Raw genomic sequence first — 21,812 nt, 5'->3', positions numbered from 1 at the left:
ATAGTGCAGCAAACTTTCCATGATATTAAATTTACCTCCCCATAAATACAACTCACACCCATAACCACATAGAATAGAAGGCAGTCTAAAAACTTACGAGGCATTATATTTAGAGTTGTCTGTCCATTTCCAAGCATGATGTGATGATTCTCTGCTAAGGCCAATCCAATGGTCAGAAGGGCCTTTGTATCTTTTGAGAAAGTTCTATTATAAAACACCAAAAGCAAAAACATATGTCTCCTTCATTTTACTCTTGAGACCTCTTCCCCCCAGCCTTCTCTCTTTGGATGACAGCCTGGTAAGATTGAGAAGCTTAGACATTGAAGGGAGAAGACTAGTCCCCAGTTCTCAGCTTAAGTCACTCAAATGTCTCTGATCCTAAATTACATTAAAGTGATCACACATCTCAATTTGACTGGGAAAGTCCCAGGTTATGCCTGTGGTTCCAACATAATATTGTCCCTTTCACTCCCCAAAATGTCCCAACTTGGATGATAAATTACATGATTACCATACTTCTTTTTTACAATGGGAACAATATATCTAATTTGAAGATTAACTATGAGGATTACATGAGAGAATGTGTCCAAATCGTCTCACAGAGTTCCAGGCAGAGAACATACCCAAGAAATATCAGGCACTAATATGCACTCTAGGCCCCCAAGTCTGCATGGAATGGGAGCCTTCCTCTTCTTTCAGCTGTCACCCTGTGCGGCCTATATCCTTCTCAGGGGCTAAGTATTTAACAAAGAATATGATCGAAAAATATTCCTTACCAGCTCCTCCTCAGTTTCAAACTGAGCAAGAACAGCTTCCAGTGAAGTACAGGATATCTGACTCAATGTCCAATTCTCTGACTCTTCAGAAAAATAAAAACACTTATTCCCAAATCCAATCCATCCTTTTGGGCAGGTGACATACAGAACTTGTAAGTCTGTCTCTCTGCTTCTCACTAAAAGTTGGACAGAGACAGTGAAGCATAACAAATAAATTTTCCCATCCATTTTATCTATTTTTACACTTACCACCCTGAGGTCAGTCTATTTTTACATATGTATATATACATAGATACACGGGTGTACATGTATATGTAGGTACAGTATAACTAAATTCCAAAATGAGGGGTTTGAAGAAAAGCATGCCAAAGAACAACTAGACTCTTGTACTTTTATGGCCTTGGCTAATAGCATTTTTTTTTTTCTCAAAATCTGAACAGGGGCTACTTTCTATAGGTAGACAGATTCTTAGAATGTCTTCCAAGTCTAAACTCCTTTGTTTTTCCCAAAGAATAGTTTTTCTTTATATGTACGTTGGTACCATTCATTACATATAGATTTGTGGAACCAGCTCTCTGCTTCTCACTAAAAGTTGGACAGACGCAGTGAAGCATAACAAACAAATTTCTCATCCCTTTTACCTATTACTCCACTTATCATTTTGAGGTTGGTCTTTTTTTTTTTTTAATATAACATATGTATGTTTGTACACATATACACACATGTATTCATATATGTAGGTACAACAAAACTAAAATCCAAAATGAGGAGTTTGAAGGAAAACATGGCCAAATATAAACTAGACTCTTGTACTTTTATGGCTGTGCAAACAGCATTTTGTTTTTCTTAAAATCTGAACAGGACCTACTTTCCATAGGCAGACAGATTGTTAGAAATGTCTTCCATGCCCAATGTGTTTGTGTATCAGAATGCACAGTTTTACTTTATATGTATTTTGGCACCATACATTACACAATTTCATATTATTTTGCTTCCAGAGTCATATTCTCAGGTGCTTGTCTATGTACTAAACACTCTCTATGGAGGCCACCCAACTCTGGGTTATATGCAGAATTGCTGAGCTGTAATGAACATTACTTTTCCAACAAAGGTCCATCTAGTCAAGGCTATGGTTTTTCCAGTGGTCATGTATGGATGTGAGAGTTGGACTGTGAAGAAAGCTGAGAGCCAAAGAATTGATGCTTTTGAACTGTGGTTTGGAGAAGACTCTTGAGAGTCCCTTGGACTGCAAGGAGATCCAACCAGTCCATCCTAAAGGGGATCAGTCCTGGGTGTTCTTTGGAAGGAATGATGCTGAAGCTGAAACTCCAGTAGTTTGGCCACCTCATGCGAAGAGTTGACTCATGGGAAAAGACTCTGATGCTGGGAGGGATTGGGGGCAGGAGGAGAAGGGGACAACAGAGGATGAGATGGCTGGATGGAATCACTGACTAGATGGACGTGAGTCTGAGTGAACTCCAGGAGTTGGTGATGGACAGGGAGGCCTGGCGTGCTGCGATTCATGGGCTCACAAAGAGTCGAACACGACTGAGTGACTGAACTGAACTGAACTGAATGAACTTCCAACTAATATTTCTAATGCCTCATGAAATGCTACCAGCTTTCACCATTTATAAAACACCGACTGCTACTTAGTGTGTGGAAAAGTGATTGTACTTTGCTGCTTGCCAAAAGAGCAGACTTTTCTGAGATCTTTTTTCTTTTTTTGGTTTCTTGGAAAATGCAATATTGAGATCTGTGGTCACTTGCTGAGTGTAGGAACCACTAGCTTAGTGTAGTAATCTAATAAATGATCTTATTAGATTGAGAATTTGCCTTTGAAAGAATGTTCTGTGAAAACTAACATATGAATATATATATATATATATTTTTTTTTTTTTTTCTTTTATGGTGACTTTTTCCCCTGAGGTCAGTCTTGAAGTACATATTTTACATTTGATTGTTGCCCCCCAGAGTCATCACTAACAGACTTATCTCAGGCACAAAAGCTTGTGGTAGTTGTTTTTTCCTAAATGATTTTATTAGATTGAGAATTTGCCTTGGAAAGAATGTTCTGTGAAAACTAACATATGAATATATATTTTTTATATGGTGACTTTTTCCTTGAGGTCAGTCTTAAAGTACATATTGTATATTTGATTGTTGCCTCCCAGTCATCACTAACAGTCTTATCTCAGGCACAAAAGCCATCAGTCCACTGATCTTCAAGCACAGAATCTGTGCATCTCACTTCTCAGGGGTCCATGGAGAGTAGTGGTTTTAAGGAAATCAATATCTGTAGCATTTAATTCCTGTAGTACGCTTTCTTAGCATCATACAGATTTCCTTTTCCCCACATCTTCCTTAATATCAGTCCTTCTTACTCTTGACAAAAGAAGGGCAAACTCCTTACCTTTCCTAGATTTTACTATGCTACATCTCTTAGGGGTATAAAACCTTCTAGTAGACAAAACATGGCATAGTTCAACTATTGATTTTAGTACCAAAATATGATGTAGTATTTCCAGTGTCTCTGGAAATGCTCCTTTATATGTATTTCTGTTAAATATGTATAAAAATATTTGGGCCCTTGTTAGATGCTCTGAAACCAGCAAGATATCAGAGTATAGGCTATGGGAAGAATAAGTGTTTTTCCTTCATAACCTCACTTTTTCCTCCCTTATCCAATCTGATAGGAAATACTGTTGGTTCAACTTTCGAGATAGATTGTGCCACCAGGTCCCACCTCCACTGTTATCACCAGGGCCAAGCCATAGTCCCCTCTGGTGTGGATTTCTGTAAGGTTACTCTAGTAGGTGTTCCCAAAGTCTAACTTTTCTTCCAACAGTCAAAATGATTTTATTCTAATGAAATTTAGATCATGGCATTCCTCTCCTACAATTTCCCTTTTCTTGATACCCCCTACTGCACTCAGATTAAAAGCTCAAGTCTTTACCTGCCTCATTAGGCTGTGACCTCCCTGACCCCCAGCCCATTACTCTTCCTCATTCCTGCCTTGCTTCAGCTATAGAAGCCTCCATGCTGTTCCCCAAACCTACCAGGAGATTTTTCCTTTCATTCTACTTGTTTCATCATCTGGAATGCTTTCTCCACGTAGCCACATGGCTCCTTCATCTCCTTCAAGTTTGCTGAAAAGTCATCTTGTCAAGGAGGCTTATGCTGGACACTTATATTCATGTCAATCTGTTACCTTATATTAGAATATCTGCATCTTCCTGCTATTAATAGAATAGGAGTTCCCTGGGAATTTTTTATGTTTTCTTCACTGATATACCTCAAATATATCACACACCCTGACACATAATGGAGCTCAATAAATATTTATTGACAATGTGAATGTGCAAAGAACATGGTAAGGTTTGGAGAACAGGTAACTCACCTGCCAGAAGAGTGGAAAATGTCACCACATTTAGAGCTACAAGTATAAAAATAATCAGGATGCAGCAGCAAAGCTTGGTAGGTGTAACAGGAGATATAATTGCTAGGCATATCTTTCGGAGATCTTTATCTGTAAATAGAAATGTCATAATCTCAATTTCAAGGAAGCATTAAAAGAAAAACTTAAATTTATCACAGAATCAACATGTAAAATCCACTGTACCTCACCTCCCCTATTGCCAAAATCTCTCACAAAAGGTCCATGTCCAGGAGAGATGGCCATGGCCCAAAAGCCACCCAGAGATAAGAGAAACAGCATTTTTCACCTGGAGAGTCTTCCAGTTATTGTAAGAAGAGCTAATAAGAGAGTAAGAGACAGACAGACTAGAAATCAGAATGAAAACGAAACATGCAAACAATCCAGATTTACCTCCACAAATAACAAATTTGGTTAGAAGTTCTAAGAGGAGCATTAGAAAACTAATCAATGTAATTCATCACATTAACAGAACAAGAGAAGAGAAAGGATATGACCATCGATATAGACATAAAAGGAGAAGGAAATGGCAACCCACTCTAGTATTCTTGCCTAGAGAATCCCGTGCACAGAGGAGTCTGGTGGGCTGCTGTCCATAAGGTCGCCCAGAGTCGAACGTGACTGAAGCAACTTAGCATGCATGCATGCATGCATAAACATAAAATGTGGAGAAACGTGAGTCATCCCAAATAACAAAGCCCAGCAAATTATGAACTGAACTTTCACTTTTCATAGAAATAGTACAGCTAACATGATACTTAATGGTGAAAAAGTGAATGCCTTCCTCTAAAGGTCAGGAACAAGGCAAGGATGCCTGTTCTCACCAATCCAATTTAACATTTCCCTAGAGGTTCTATCAGTGCCAATAGGCAAGAAAAGTAAATAAAAGACATATAGAGATTAGGAAGAAGTGAAAGTGTTTCTAGACATGGTATCCACTCACCTCCCACTAGAAATAGTTATTTGAAAATTATCTGCACATGAAAATACCTTCCCAAGAGACAAGGATTCCAAGCACACCCACTCTCTGTCTCATCCCAGCTCCTTGCACTCCAGCAATTCTGGCACATAATGCAGTCTCAGACAGCTTCCACCCTGGGTTTCCTGTGGGCTCCTAGGAGCCAAGCTCCTGTCTCCCCGCTGCACCTGCCGATTCCAGCAGCCCCACGTGGGGCTCCTGTAACAGTTGACTCCTGGTGAACTCCTGGGGACCAGGCCCCCCAAACCCTTCCCTCAGGACTCTGCAGTCCAGCACAGAGAGAGACCCTCTCCCTGTGGGAAAAAGAGAGTAAAACGGTGCTTGACTTCACTACAGATTCCAGGTCTACCTGCTCTAGAATCACATCAGTCTGACTCCTTCAGCCCTGGGTGACACCATGTAGACTCACTAACCAAGGTCCCCTCTCCCCACTGTCTGCCAGCTCCAGTGAGCCAAGTGACTACTGCGAGATTAGGCTCCTGGCAGGGTCCTGGTAACCCAGGCCACCTTTCACCCTAGGGACTGTGGACTTGTGTGGCCATAGGCAGCTCCTATCACTCCTGCTGGCTCCCATGAATCAAGAAACCAACATAGCCAGTCATTGTTGTGTTTAGTTTCTAAACCTTGTCTGACTGTTTTGCAACCTCATGGACTGTAGCCTGCCAGGCTCCCCTGTCTGTAGGATTTGGCTCCTATGTCCACGGGATTTCCCAAGCAAGAATTCTGGAATGGTTTGCCATTTCCTTCTCCAGGGCATCTTCCTAACCCAGGGATCAAACCTATGTCTCCTGCTTGGCAGGGGGATTCTTTATATCACTGAGCCACCTGGAAAGCTCCAACCAGTCACTAGGGAAACATGAAATCCAGTGAGCTGCCACAAGATGTGTATCAGAGTGGCAAATACAATAACAAAACTGAATGATGGTGAAGAAATGATACAAATGGAATTCTCATAAACTGTTGAAAATGCAACAGTACAGCCACTTTGGAAAACAGGTTGGCAGTGAGGTGTGGCAAACATAACCTCACCACATGCCCTAGCAATGCCATCCCTAGGTATCTATGCAAGAGGAATGGAAATTTCCATTTACACAAAAACCTATACTTGAACATTTATAATAACTTTATTTATTGTCACCAAAAACTGGCAACAATTCAATATCCTTCAGCTGGGAAAAAGGTAAATAAAGACCACTTTGTACTAAGAAAAAAGAAAAGCTTGACTCCATGCTTCAGTTCAGATCAGATCAGATCAGTCACTCAGTCGTGTCCAACTCTTTGAGACCCCGTGATTTGCAGCACGCCAGGCCTCCCTGTCCATCACCAACTCCTGGAGTTCACTCAGACTCACATCCATTGAGTCAGTGATTGCATCCAGCCATCTCATCCTCTGTTGTCCCCTTCTGCTCCTGCCCCCAATCCCTCCCAGCATCACAGTCTTTTCCAAGGAGTCAACTCTTCACATGAGGTGGCCAAACTACTGGAGTTTCAGCTTTAGCATCATTCCTTCCAAAGAAACCCCAGGGCTGATCTCCTTCAGAATGGACTGGTTGGATCTCCTTGCAGTCCAAGGGACTCTAAAGAGTCTTCTCCAATACCACAGTTCAAAAGCATCAATTCTTCAGTGCTCAGCCTTCTTCACAGTCCAACTCTCACATCTATACATGACCACAGGAAAAACCATAGCCTTGACTAGACAATCGCTCATTTACTATTTTGCTTTGACTCAGTAAATTTTACTGAGACTTTCTCTTCCCCAAAGACTCCGAAAACTCTGGATTGCCTGAAAATGTAAAAGGGCACTAAAGAAAGCAGTGAGATGCTTCCCAACTCATGTGTGATCACCACCTCATGTCCCTAGAACACAAGTGAGAAGTGTGACTTTGGAAATGCCACATGCTCTTCCACCTCGCTCTCCCTTCCAAACAGTGTTCTGTTCCCCTCCTTGCCTTACTTAAAAATGAGAATCTTTTTCACTGAGTGTTTCCTATTTTAAAATCCTTGTGAATAATGTCTCTCTTTATTAAGTCTACACTATTGATATACAGTACAATATAAATGAATTTCAAATGCATTATGCTGGTGAGAAAAGCCTGACTCTGTAGGCATTCTTATAATGCAAGAGTATCACAATAGAAAACAAATCATTGGTTGCCAAATGATGAGGAGAGAGGAAAGAAATATATACAGAGAGCATGTGTGTGTGTGTTAGGGGGTGTGGGGGGTACTCTTATTGTGCGGTGGCCACATGATTATATGTATTTGTCAAAACTCATAGAAATGTACACCAAAAGGTGAATTTTACTGAATGTTAATTATACTTTTAAGAAGTTCCTGCTAACTTTTTTAACTGCCACATTTCACTCATTGCACCTCTATCTCCTAGGATGTTCAGGACCCTCAGTTTAAATGCTAGGCAGGGAGAAAAAATATAGGAATGACTTCTTTAAATGCTATACAATGGCATTTGGATTTTGGCTCCATATGAAACTTTCCGTCTTCATTCTTTCCGGTTCTGCATTAAAGCAAAATTGTCTTGAAATTCCGTATGTTATGACTTCTGAGAAATGGAAGATTTCCGGCCATAACAGTAAGCAAAGGATGCCAGAGTAATCAGCAATCGCAGTCATCATAGAATGGTGAGCTGGTGAGCCCTGAGGGAACTCAGGAAGAGGAGAAATCCCTCCTTCTAGTAGCCCTCAGACTGCAGCCACTCTCTATGCTGAGCCCTGAAGGAACTCAGAATATGAAAACACAGGATACTGGCCCCAGATAGTTGAGGTGCATATCAAAGGAATGATTTCAGTGAGACTAGACTTTTGCATTGGACACGACTGCGTGACTTCACTTTCACTTTCATGCACTGGCGAAGGAAATGGCAACCCACTCCTGCTGGGAGCGAGTTCCGCCCGTGGCAAAGGTCATGAGGAAGGAGGCTTGGCATAGGCAAAGGCGGGATCAAGCCTCAGGAGTCTCCCTGGAAATTCTCGAGCATCTACCCCCAAAACCAGAGTACCTACTTTCTGCTTCGTGCTTTCACCTACACCTCTGACTTTACGGGGGGCTGTCCCCCACTACCTCTCTCTGAAAAAAGAGTTAGCTTACAGCTCCAGTTAATAATTCCTGGGTGTGGCAGTGTTTCAACCTACAAACTCCTTTGGAAATCCTCTAGCATGCCTGAATAGGTTTTTCCTGCCACATGTGATTGTTCAGAGCCTCCCAACTGTGAGAGGCAAGAGATGTTCTAAACTGTCTAAACACAGATTCCTTTGAGTAGTTAAATTATTGATTAGAAATTGTATTGGTGAAGGGTTTTTCACTTGTTGGGCCAATGTTTGCTGCTAAGTCTCCATATCCCTTATCTACTGTGTCCTTGGCAGTGTATTGATTGATATAATGGGTGTATAGAAATGTAAGTAGTAGCCTCAGTGTTTGTAACCTTGGACCCTTGAGTTAATTCTTTTCTTGACTGAGCCCACCTCACCTTTGCCCTATAGGAATGCAACTGTATCCAATGCTTTTTGGAAGCTGGCTCCTGACTTTAGAATAATCACCTTTAGAGAAAAATAACTTTTCCGAAGAGTCTTAAAATGTTAACAGGCCTCCGGGCCAGAAGATGATGCAAATCACCTAAACTTTTGCATATGATAAGTCTGCAGTAAGAAAGCCTGGCTTACTGCATGACTCTATCCCTTCCCCCATTATTCTCTACGCATAACTTAAGGTATAAAAACTACTTTGGAAAATAAAGTGTGGGCCTTGTTCACCGAAACTGGTCTCCCCATGTGGTTCTTTCTTTCACCTTCTGGCTGAATTATTCAGCCTCTTTTCTCCACTGAATTTCCTCACTGAGCTATCCTTATTTCAGCCTCTTTTCTCCACTGAATTTCCTCACTGAGCTATTCTTATTCTATTACTCTTATATCCTTAATTAACATTTAATTAAGCAGTTGTTTCCTGATCTCGCCGACGCTGTCCCCGCTTCGAATTTCCTGGATCCACCGGGGCTTGAACCCCACACACTCCAGTGTTCTTGCCTGGAGAATCCCAGGGACGGGGGAGCCTGGTGGGCTGCCGTCTATGGGGTCGCACAAGGTCAGACACGACTGAAACGACTTAGCAGCAGCAGCATACATAGAAAAGTGCTAAATTCCTTAACCTGGGATATCTGGTTTTCTTTAATTTACAAAAAAATCTTTTGATATTCAAAGGCTACATGCTGTTTGTTGCAACCTTTCTATACCACCTGGCTCCTCTCTTGCCTCCTTGGAGCAGTTCTCTCAGGGTTATTTGAGATGCTCTCTCCCTGGCTTAAGTTCTAAAAGTTCCCACTGAATAAAACATAACTCTTGTAACCAGGAAGGGTTAATTTTGACTCCATACAGGATCTGTTTCTTCGACTTTAACTCTCATTTCACTGCTTTTGTTATTACAGGCATACACACTGGCCTGCCTCAGGGAGCCCTGCCTGCCCCACTTCTGCCTGCCTCTTGGGCTGGGGTACCTTTGTTTGGCTCACAGGGAGAGAGCCTGATGTCTCTCATCTGTGAAGGACTATGACATTCTTGTTCTTTGTGTGGGAAATTGCACCCCTCCTCTGTTGATTACCAGCCTGACTGAGAAATTCATATTTGGCGGCCAGAACTGCAAAGAGCTGTTTCATCTTTGTTTATTGATATCAGAGCAAATATTTCATGTCACACCACCCAAGATTGACGTAACGAAGTGAAATGAACACATCCCTCTGCGTGAGGCCTGCTATTCTAAGAGATACTGACAAAAATCAATTATTTTCTTTTTACTTTGATTCCTCATCTCCCCCCACCTCTGATCCATAAAATAACCTGGCATCCAGACCCCAACATGATGGTTATTTCAAGATGTTAGTCAGCCATCTTCATGGTCAGCCAGCTCTTTGAATAAAGTCATATTCCTTGCCTCAACACCTTGTCTCTCCGATTTATTAGCCTATTGTCAGGGATGAGCAGAGTGAACTTGGGCTCGGTAATACTCTCAACTTTTAGGTTGTGAATACTTTTTTAAGTTTATACTTCCACAATTTTTCTCATTGTTAGAAGAGTAAGATGTGAATCTCCACTTAACTCTATCCAACGAATCTCCTATTTGCCCCTTGTCACCCTGCTTATTTAACTTATATGCAGAGTACATCATGAGAAACGCTGGACTGGAAGAAACAAAAGCTGGAATCAAGATTTCCGGAAGAAATATCAATAACCTCAGATATGCAGATGACACCACCCTTATGGCAGAAAGTGACGAGGAATTAAAAAGCCTCTTGATGAAAGTGAAAGTGGAGAGTGAAAAAGTTGGCTTAAAGCTCAACATTCAGAAAACGAAGATCATGGCATCCAGTCTCATCACTTCATGGGAAATAGATGGGGAAACAGGGGAAACAGTGGAAATAGTGTCAGACTTTATTTTTCTGAGCTCCAAAATCACTGCAGATGGTGACTGCAGCCATGAAATTAAAAGATGCTTACTCCTTGGAAGGAAAGTTATGACCAACCTAGATAGCATATTCAGAAGCAGAGACATTACTTTGCCAACAAAGGTTCGTCTAGTCAAGTCTATGGTTTTTCTTGTGGTCATGTATGGATGTGAGAGTTGGACTGTGAAGAAGGCTGAGCACTGAAGAATTGATGCTTTTGAACTGTGGTGTTGGAGAAGACTCTTGAGAGTCCCTTGGACTGCAAGGAGATCCAACCAGTCCATTCTGAAGGAGATCAGCCCTGGGGTTTCTTTGGAAGGAATGATGCTGAAGCTGAAACTCCAGGACTTGGCCACCTCATGCGAAGAGTTGACTCATTGGAAAAGACTCTGATTCTGGGAGGCATTGGGGCAAGAGAAGAAGGGGATGACAGAGGATGAGATGGCTGAATGGCATCACTGACTCGATGGACATGAGTCTGGGAGAACCCTTGGAGTTGGTGATGGACAGGGAGGCCTGGCGTGCTGCGATTCATGGGGTTGCAAAGAGTCGGACACAACTGAGCGACTGAACTGAACTGAATATTCTAAAAGTGGCTTCCCTGGTAGCTCAGCTGTAAATAATTTGCCTGCAATGTAGGAGACCTGGTTTTGATCCCTGGGCTGGGAAGATCCCCTGGAGGAGGTCATGGTATTCTTGCCTGGAGAATCCCCATGGACAAAGGAGCCTGGGAGGCTACAGTCCATGGGGTCACAAAGAGGCAGACATGACTTGAGTAACTAAGTACAGTATTCTAAAAGTCCTCCTTTTTTCTTCTTATTTCTCTATATCTTTCTCCTAACACTCTCCCTTGTTTCATGTTTCATTTCTCTTTCTTGCTTACTTACTTCTGTTCTTTTTGTATGGAAATAAAATTTGCCACCCCAAAAATGTCTCTTCAGTATGTAGATTATTTCAACCTGGAAATCAGTAAGGCACCCAAAATCCAGGAAAAATGTTTGATCTTCGCCCTATCTGTCTTAATAAATTTAGATAGAGGGGCTGTTTAGAAGAGAGCTATCACCAGAAATATCTGCAAAGAATATGGGCCTGAGTGGGGTGGGGGAGACTGGACAGGGCCTAGAGATCAGAATCCACCGTGGCCCTAAAGATCTTTGTCTTTGCACAGCCCTGCAAACATTTATTCACCAAATTTTTGCTTTTCCATTTCCATTTCCTTCTCTCTGAAGTCCCAAATCACTACCCCCAACATCTTTTGTCTTTAGCTGAAGATGCTATTTAAGGTGAAGCTATTGGCCATTTTGGTGAGTTACTCAGTTTTCCTGGGTCTGTCTCATGTATACATATGATTCAACTTGAGATGTGGAATTTCTTGCCATATCAATAAACAAGGATGTCACAGCCATCAGCAGTTTTGACCCTCCAAATGTGAAATTCTGAGCCTTGAGTGTGCTTAGGAAGGAGAATGATACTTGCTATCTCGGAGTCATTAAGCTGCAGCCCTTCCTGCCGTGAGCACTAAGGAAAAGTGCAGGAGACCAGCCCCAGACAGCTGAGGTGCATATCAAGGGAATGATTTCAGTGAGCCCAGACTCTTGCATCTTCTAGTACAAAGAAATCACTACATTCCTTAACTTGGGATATCTGGTTTTCTTTAAATCACAATAATCTGGATGTTCAGATTACCTGCCCCTTGTTCCAAACTTCTACATAACCTGACTCCTCCCCGCTCTCCTCAGAGCAGTTTTTATGGGGTTACATGAGACATTGTCTTCCAGGCTTGAAGACCTAAAAATTCTCATCGAATAAAAGGTAACTCTCAACATTAAGGTGCATATATTTCATTAGTCTGCAAACTTTTGTTTGATTTTTGATATCTGTCTCATGTCAATTTAATTCTTTAACCAGAAGAGCAGAGGAAAATATCTTCTTCCCTTACACTCTCCTGTGGTGTGTCCTCTTACTGTCTCCCTTTAAATTCATATGGCTTTTATATTACACTCTGAATACAATAACCTTAAAATTTCTAGTTTGAAAAATGGTGTTAGAAATTATCTCACAGAAGAACAGAGAGGAGCTGATGATGGAAGCATGACATGTACTCAGGAAAGACAAAGAAGGTCTTCTCCACCACCTACTTTTCCTTTGACTGTAGCCCAGTAAGTTCTGCAGTGCAGGAAGACACTGCCCACCCACTCGAAAGCCTCACAATTGTTCCATTCTAATAAATCACTTCTTATCTATCACCAGGGCTTCCCTAGTGACTAAGATGGTAAAGAATCTGCCTGCAATATGGAAGATCTGGGTTCAGTCCCTGGGTTGGGAAGATCTTCTGGAGAAGAGATGGGCTACCTACTCCAGTGTTCTGGTCTGGAGAATTCCATGGGCAGAGGAGCCTGGCAGGCTACTGTCCACAGGGTCGCAAAGAGTTGGACACGACTGAGCGACTTTCACTTATTCATCACTTTGCCTCTCTGTGAATTCTTTCTAGGCTCAAAGATAAAAAACTGTGATACCGGAGCTCTTTGGAGCTCCTGTAATGACACCAAACAGTTTCACCAATAGTCCTAGTTTTTGCAGTTTACCTTTTTTTGTGAATTATTAGTCATGGCTTTATTAAACAAAAGTCTCTTTAGAGAACAGTAAGAAATTAATTCTCAGCTGACTCAGGGGAAAGTGACAGGAGGTTACAATTTTTTTTTAATGCGGTGATATCGATAATAACATTAACCAGAGAGGTACTGTATTTCAACAAATACTTTTAATAATCAATCACTATGTTACATTAATACTCTGATGCTCTCATTAAATCAAAACTGTTGAACTAAAATGGTTATATTTAAAAGATGCTCATATTTTTATATCACTACTGACAATGTCTGGTAGTATATAAACTACTTTGTAATGTACTCTAAAAAGGATGATATAAAGCTTAGCCATTTAAGATCCTCTATGATCAAAGGACCAGATAACGAAAATTGTAGTATATTATAGTATGTAAACAATCATAGTATATATAATCTATAGAATCCCAGGGACGTAGGAGCCTGGTGGGCTGCCATCTATGGGGTCACACAGAGTCGGACATGACTGAAGCATCTTAGCAGCAGCAACATGAGCAGAGTATATAGTATATATACCATATATGTATGTGTGTACATATATGCATACATATATACATATGCATATATGTGAATGTATATGTATACATTATGTACGTGTATGTATATGTATATCGGTGTACATGTGTGTATGTATGCATATGTGTACATGTGCATGTATATGTGTACATGTATGCACATGTTCGTGTATATGCACATGTATACATGTACATGTATATGTATTCACGTGTGCATACACATATATGTATATACTATACACATATACCTGTACATATATGCATGTACGTATATGTATACATACATGTACATGTGTGTGTATATATACACATAGTATGCTATGTATACTATATATAGTATACTATATAGTATGTTATAGTATACATAGTATATATACATATAGCATGTATATATAGTATACATAGTATACTTAGATGTATGTATGTACATATATGTATGCATATATACATACATGTGTTTTATACATACACACGTATACTATCTATATACTATATATACCATATATAGCATATGGTATATACAGAGAAGTATAATATACATAAACTATTATATACATTATATAATATAGTATATATTACAGTATATAAACTATTACAGTATATACATGAGTATATATACTATATATATGTGTGTGTATATATATAGTATACTTCTGTTATTATCTCTCTCTCTATTTTCATACTCTGGTCCTTTGATCATAGTGGATCTTAAATGGCTAATGCTTTTTCCAGTAGCCATGTGAGAGCTGGACTATAAGGAATGCTAAGCACAGAAGAATTGATGCTTTTGAACTGTGGTGCTGGAGAAGACTCTTGAGAATCCCTTGGACTTCAAGGAGATCCAACCAGTCCGTCCTAAAGGAGATCAGTCCTGGGTGTTCATTGGAAGGACTAATGCTGAAGCTGAAACTCCAATACTTTGGGCACCTGATGAGAAGAGCTGACATGACTTATTTGAAAAGACCCTATGGTGGAAAAGATTGAGGGCAGGAGGAGAAGGGGACGACAGAGGATGAGATGGCTGGGTGGCATCACCAACTCAATGGACATGAGTTTGGGTAAAGTCTGGGAGTTGGTGACGGACAGGGAGGCCTGGCGAGTTGCAGTTCATGGGGTCCCAAATAGTCAGACACAACTGAGCAACTGAACTGAACTGATATATATATATAAATAACACTATATATAAATACAGAAGTATACCAGACCTCGTGAGAGAGAGAAAGAGACATAAAGAGGGAAAGAGACAGAGGGAAAGACAAAGAAAATTATTTGGACACAAATAGGAGCCTTAGTAGATTTCAGCTGAAACACTTAATGATATTACTGAATCACATTTACCCTTAATTCCAAAAGGAAACTTTGCAGGGCACTTTTGTGCCCAATGGAAAGAAAACACAGTTTTGTATTTACTTAAAGTTAAAAAAAGAAAAAGAAATTGTGACTTTTACTCCTATTCCTCCAGAAAATGTGATACCATCATTCAAGGCCCAAGTCAAAAAAAACTTCAGAAGCAGCAGCCATCACCAACTCCCTAGGTTTCATTAAATGCATTGTAGCACAGATCACATCAAATGATAGTAAATTCATTTGTCTGTCCCTGAGACGATGAAGTCCTGAAAGCAGGGTCTAAATACAATCTGTCTTTGTAGCAAATAGCAAATAACAGGTTCTAAATACCTCACTACTACATTTAATCAGACTACAGAATAGGTGTCATGGTTAATTTTTTTAACATATAAATGAATCTATTTTTATTCAAATTCTTTTCCTATTTAGTTCGTTACATAATATTGAGCAGAGTACCCTGTGCTACACAGTAGATACGGGCAACTTTTATTAGTATATGTATTACAAAATTGTTGGTATCTGTTTGCCATCACCTCTGGAATATAAACATCTGTTATTTAATATCATAATGTAACTTGCCAGAGTGAAAATTGCCTGCAACATGGGAAAAATATGAGGACTAATAAAATAAATCCAGAGAACATTTTTCTCTTAAAATTCTGTAACCTAATCTGTGCAGAAATATTTAAGTAACATGCCAGTAACAAAACACCTGATGTGACAATTACACACCTGTCGTCTCACCCACCTCTAGACTCTCAAAACGTATCTCCTTCTGTGGAGGTTAACTGTGAAGTACTGATATTCCTAAAGTGCAATTTCTATCCTGTCAGTGGCTGGTGGTATAAGAGTTCCTCCTCCCTCAACTCTCATTTTGTTTTGTCAAAGTTTATCAATTTTCACTCACCAGATCTCCCCTCTTCCATACTTCCTCTGGAGGTAGGGTCACTCAGGAACATTTTCAAAGTCTCTGTCAGAGTAATGTTTCTAGTAAGCAAGAGTATTCGGCACTGCTTTTCACGTGGTTGCCAAAACAGGAACTGAGAAGTAAAGCAGGAAACTCTCATTCAATGAGTAAGCAGCAACAAGATAAGTGAAATTGACAAGACCTTTAAATTTAATGTTGACAAGATCTTAAATTTAAAATGCAAAGTGCTTTTAACTTAGAAAGATCTACTCCACAGACTTTTGTTCCCTATCACAATGGAGTAACAGGGACCAGATTTACTTTCCTGTCTGAATCAACTAAAAAGAAAAAACTAAAAATAAAAAAAACTGTTAGAAAAAATCCTTTTCAATCACTGCGCACCTTTCAATGAAGGACAGTGAGCCTTACACTTGCCCCAGCTTATAGCCCATAGACAACTTTGTAGGGGTGGGTTTTTGTTGTTCAGATGCTAAGTCGTCAGACTTTTTGCAACCCCATAACAGCAGCGCACCAGACTTCCCTATCCTTCACTATCTCCTGGAATTTGCTCAAACTCAAGTCCATTGAATTGGTGATGCCATCCAACCATTTCACCCTGTGTCCTTCCCATCTCCTGTTGCCCTCAATCCTTCCCAGTATCAGGATCTTTTCCAAAGCAGAGGGAAACCAACAAAATGCCAAGAGATTCCCTGAGGTGAACAGGAGAAGCACAGGGGTAAGACTACAGAGTATCAGAACAGAGAGAGACAAAAGGGAGAGAACTCGAGGGAGGTACAGTGTTCCCTTTGTATATCCAGCAGCTTACCGATCACGTGTATATGAGGATGGAGGGGGGAAAAAAAAAACAAACAAAACCCTGTCAACTACAAACTGGCACTTGCCATAGGCATTTGCCAATGGCAACCCACTCCAGTATTCTTGCCTGGAAAATCCCATGGACGGAGGAGCCTCGTAGGCTACAGTCTATGGGGTCGCAAAGAGTCAGACAGGACTGAGCACCTTCATTTCTACAAGGATTAAATCGTGTCCCGTGACTTTCAAGGGCAGCTGCCTCTGCTGGTGCCCATGACCCCAGGGTAGACTCGCAGCTGAGAGCCAAGCCAGGAAGGCTGCCTGAAGCCCTAGGGCCGCCTGCCACGCCTGGCTTCCGGCTGCTCCAAAGACTGGGCAGCTAGGCCAGCGACCCTGGAGGCCCGCCGCCCGCCTGCCCCTCGCAAACCTACCCTGGTGTGGCTGCCCGCCCCTGGGCCAGCTGCGCTCCTCCTTCTCCCGCAGCGACGTCAACCTCCTCTCCCGCTTGGCCACCCCCTCGGCCTCTGCCGACCCGCTGCCGCCTTGGCCTGGGCTTCTGTCCGCTGGATGCCACCTGGGCTTCCGCCCGCAGGATGCTGCCTGGGCTTCCGCCCGCCGGCCCCGCCTCTGCCTGCCTGGCCAGCCTCCCTTGAGCAACAGGGACTACAGGGGCTATGACGTACAGAGCCTTCCTACAGGGGCTAGGAAGTTTAGGAGCACTTACTGCGCCGAGGTAATCAAGATGATTACCAGCTGGGTCCCTTGGACAGCAAGGACACCTAACCAGTCAATCCTAAACTTAGGAAATCAACCCTGAATATTTATAGGAAGGACTGATGCTGAAGGTGAAACTCCAATAATTTGGCCACCTGATGGAAAGAACTGACTCACTCCCTGATAAGACTGAATGCAGGAGGAGGAGGGAGTGGCAGAGGATGAGATGGTTGGATGGCATCATTGACTGGATGGACAGGAGTGTTAGCAAACTCTGGCAGATGGTGAAGGGCAGGGAAACCTGGCATGCTGCAGTTCATGGGGGTCACAGAGTCGGACACGACCAAGCAGCTGATCAACAAAAACCAGCTGGTTGGAAAACTTGGGTTGGGGAAATTATAGTGAAGTATTTGAGGCCGTTAACATCACCGATAGTGACAGAGTGATTTTAAAAATCCTTAAGCCAGGGAAGAAAAAAATGAGAAAACGAGAAGTTGACCATTCTGGAGGACTCTCCTGGTGGAACAACTATCATTTAGCTGGTTAACACCATGAAGGATTCTGTGTTGGAGAGACCAGCTCTGGTATTTGAATATATCAATAATACAGATTTTAAGATCTGTCCCATATCCTGACAGATTTTGATATCTGGTTTTACATGTCCTTAATAAAAAAAAATACCCTTATTTTATAACTACTTAAAACTCTGAATTACTTGCCACATCAAGGGAATATGCACAGGAATATGAAACCTCACGATGTCATGAAAGAGCACCACAAGAAAAACTGTGACTGATATACTGGGGTCTGGAGGGGAACTTTATCATCCTGCCCAGGACTACAATGTCCAAGTGACCTCCAGGTACTTCATGGGACCAGAGCACTTTGTGGACTAGCAGATGTATGAGTACAGCTTGGATATGTGGAGTTTGGGCTGTATGTTAGCAAGCATGATCTTTCGAAAGGAACCCTGCTTTCAGGTGGCGCTAGTGGTAAAGAACCTGCCTGCCAATGTAAGAGATGTAAGAGACTCAGGTTTGATCTCTGGGTCAGGAAAGTCCCCTGGAGGGGCGCATGGCAACCCGCACCAGTATTTTTGCCTGGGAGAATCCCATGGACAGAGGAGCCTGGTGGACTACCGTCCATGGGGCTGCAAAGAGTCGGACATGACTGAAGTGACTTAGCACGCATGCACTTCTTTCATGGACAGGAGGACTATGACCAGCTTGTTCACATCGCCAAAGTTCTGGGTACAGAGGAGCTACGTGGGAATCGGAATAAGTATCACATAGACCTAGATCTACACTTCAACGATATTTTGGACAACATTCACGGAAACACTGGAAACATTTTATCCATAGTGAAAACAGAAGCCTTATCAGCCCTGAGGCCCTAGATCTTCTGGACAAACTTCTGCGATATGACAAACAACAGAGACTGACTGACAAAGAGGCCCCGTGGTGAAGAAGCGGTCCCAGCCTTGTGCAGATAATGCTGTGCTTTCCAGTGGTCTCACAGCAGCCAGATGAAGATTGGCAAATGATGGCCTCTCAAAGAAAGCTTCATTTCCCAGCACATCTCTCTGTACAAATGTATTTTAATGCACATCTCTGGATCAAAAACGTTTTATTCACAACCATAACAAAGGTGGAAAGTCAGTTTTCCGAGAGAGAGAGGGGCAAAAAAAGATGTAATATTAGAATTTATTCAGGGAGAACAAATTGGATGGAAGGGAAAGAAAGTTCTAGCCTCCCACCCTTTACCTCTTTTTATCCCCATGAGAAACAATTTTTCTCTATTAAGGTAATCTACATTTTTGAGCTCTGATAGGTATACATGGGGGCTTTCCTGGTAGCTCAGCTGGTAAAGAATCTGCCTGCAATGCAAGAGACCCCAGTTTGATTCCTAGGTTGGGAAGATCCCTGGAGAAGGGAGAGTCTACCCACTCCAGTATTCTTGGGCTTTCCTGGTAACTCAGCTGGTAAAGAATCCATCTGCAATGCAGGAGACCTGGGTTCAATCCCTGGATAGGGAAAATTCTCTGGAGGAGGGCATGGAAACTGACCCCAGTATTCTTGCCTGGAGAATCCCCATGGACAAAGGAGCCTGGCAGGCTACAGTCCATGGGGTCTCAAAGAGTCAGACAACACTGAGCGACTAAGCACAGCACACAGCAGAAAGAAAGAATGTGAAGTATACACAGCAGAGATATCCATGAATGTGTTGGCAAAGAAAAGTCTTTCTTGTGTGCAGGGACTGGCACTGTGTGGGCTCCTACCTTCAAGACCCTCCTAGATCTCACCCTGTATAATCTCTACATCTAGTGGTTTGTCTGTGTCCTTTATCACACCCGTTTATAAACTGGTAAGCACAAGTGTTCCCCTGGGCTCTATGAGCCACTCTGGCAAATTAATCAAAATCGAGAAGGGTTCATAATCTCTTTGATTTGTAGGCAAATTGAACAGGAGTTGTAACCTGGGTCCTGCCACTTGCATTGGCATCTTGAGGTAGGGGTGGGGGGGCAATCTTGTGGGGCTGAGCTCTTAACCTGTGGGATCTGATGCTATCTCCAGGTTGATAGTGTTAGAAGTGAGCTAAATTGTGGAACGCCAGGCTAGTGTCACAGACAGTCGTTTGTTTAGTAGGAAAGTCTTGTGCACTTGGTGTCCAGAAGTGTCAGAAGTGAAGAGGTCTGTGTGCATAATAACGGAGATTCACAGGAAAGAAAAGCCAGTGAGGAAGAACTGTGGATTTTTCCTTTACCCAAATCTTAAAAGGAAGACCCAAAAGGATAGAACTGCTTTCAAATAATTTAACTTCACTTGGAACAAATTCAAGAATATTTAGAGAAAGGCAAAAATACCCAACATCCAAAGGTAAAAACTCACAATCTCTGGAGTGCAAAGATTGCACAGAAGCAGAGAAGTATGACCCCTGATGTGGAGAAAGTGACCCCCCCCAAAAAAAAAAAACCGACCCAGGAATGAAACCGAGCAGGACCCTGTGGGGCTCCTGGGTAGGGAAGTCTTTCTGCCCCCCATTTCTTGTTTGTAGGTTAGAGACTCCAGCCCTAAGATCTTCCTTGTGTTCTTTTTTTTTTTTTAATAGTTTTTTACATTTTCCTCTTTTTATTATTTATTTTTAATTGGAGGATACTTGTTTTACCATGTTGTGTTTGTTACTGCCATACAAGAATGGGAATCAGACATAACTATATATACTCCCTCTTGAGCTTCCCACCTCTCCTCCCCACATTACACCCCTCTAGGTCATTACAGAGCAAGAGGCTAGTCTCCCTGTTTTATATAGCAGATTCCCACTAGCTATCTGTTTTACACGTGGTAGTTTATATATATCAGTGTTACTTTCTCAAATTTTCCCTTGAGTTCTAAACAGCAGATTAGAACAGGTGCTAATCAGGGAAGGAAAGGGACACAAGACAAGGGAGGAGGAACAGCCAAGAAACAAAAGAGCAGGCTTGGGGAAGGATCCTGGTTCTACCTCGAGGCATATATATGTATAACAATATCTTTAAGCCCTTTATAGAACTAAATCCCCAACAGATGGAAGATCCCCAACAGAATGAAGATTCTTCATTCCAAATTAAAGGGACCAGAGAAGCTCCTCTAGAAGATCACCTCAGGCCAGTTTAACAGAACCACTCTCACAACACATTAACACTTAACCACACTCACAACACATAACACTTAACCACGCTCACTTAACCTGTATGACACCAAGAGGGGAACTTCTTTTAAAACACATTTATTTTGCCAGAGAGACCTTGAGGACATTCAAACCAAGCTTAAAGAGAAATCTCCCCAAAAACATTGGACATTTGTGTTCCTGGAAAAGAGGGGGATTCAGGCCAGTTCCAGAGGGATCTCTAGTTTCCAATTAAGATGCCATTCCTGGGGGGCAGGCTATATTGAGAAAAAAAAGGGGGGGCAATATCCTTAACCAGCTCACTAGGAACACTGGCCACCCTCTCCCAGCTTTTCAAAGCCCTTAATCCCCAGACCACAGGACCTGTCCTAAGGAATCTCCCAGTCATCTGCTAACATTCTGCAAACTCCCATGAAGAGGGCAGCTTAGGGGCACAGCTATCTGGGGAGAAATCAGGTTATATTTTCCCAAATTACCTGTCCAGGCCAGGTACTCATTCCTGCATAAGAGATAAGTAAATATATACTGTGCTATCAATGAAATTTAGGAGGTTATTTATTGCAGCAACTATGTTACATACCTAGTT

At 41.8% G+C, this 21,812-nt stretch overlaps 1 protein-coding gene and 1 pseudogene across 5 annotated transcripts in view; one reads left to right on the top strand and one right to left on the bottom strand.

Annotated features, from left to right (window-relative positions):
• LOC147372755 (C-type lectin domain family 2 member H-like) overlaps positions 1-21,812 on the bottom strand; it is a 40,715-nt gene that overhangs the window by 4,936 nt on the left and 13,967 nt on the right. For 3 of the 5 annotated variants that reach the window (XM_086404238.1, XM_086404239.1, XM_086404236.1), the window contains 4 exons: positions 16,034-16,166; positions 4,177-4,305; positions 777-952; positions 98-204 (listed from right to left, as the gene is read on the bottom strand). In XM_086404238.1, the coding sequence (XP_086260364.1) occupies positions 98-204; positions 777-952; positions 4,177-4,305; positions 16,034-16,085 (464 nt within the window). In that variant the 5' untranslated portion in view covers positions 16,086-16,166. Of the gene's footprint in view, positions 1-97; positions 205-776; positions 953-4,176; positions 4,306-16,033; positions 16,167-16,859; positions 16,972-17,277; positions 17,475-21,812 lie in introns of those variants that run through there. The other 2 variants (XM_086404237.1, XM_086404240.1) reach the window with 2 other exon arrangements.
• On the top strand, positions 17,521-18,956 carry LOC147372756 (casein kinase II subunit alpha' pseudogene; annotated as a pseudogene).

The sequence above is a fragment of the Bos grunniens genome, chromosome 5 (genome assembly GCF_055505025.1).
Source record: "Bos grunniens cultivar Pamir isolate PY7600 chromosome 5, Bosgru_T2T1.0, whole genome shotgun sequence".
NCBI classification, from domain to species: Eukaryota; Metazoa; Chordata; class Mammalia; order Artiodactyla; family Bovidae; genus Bos; species Bos grunniens.
This window is presented reverse-complemented; position numbering and strand designations above follow the sequence as displayed.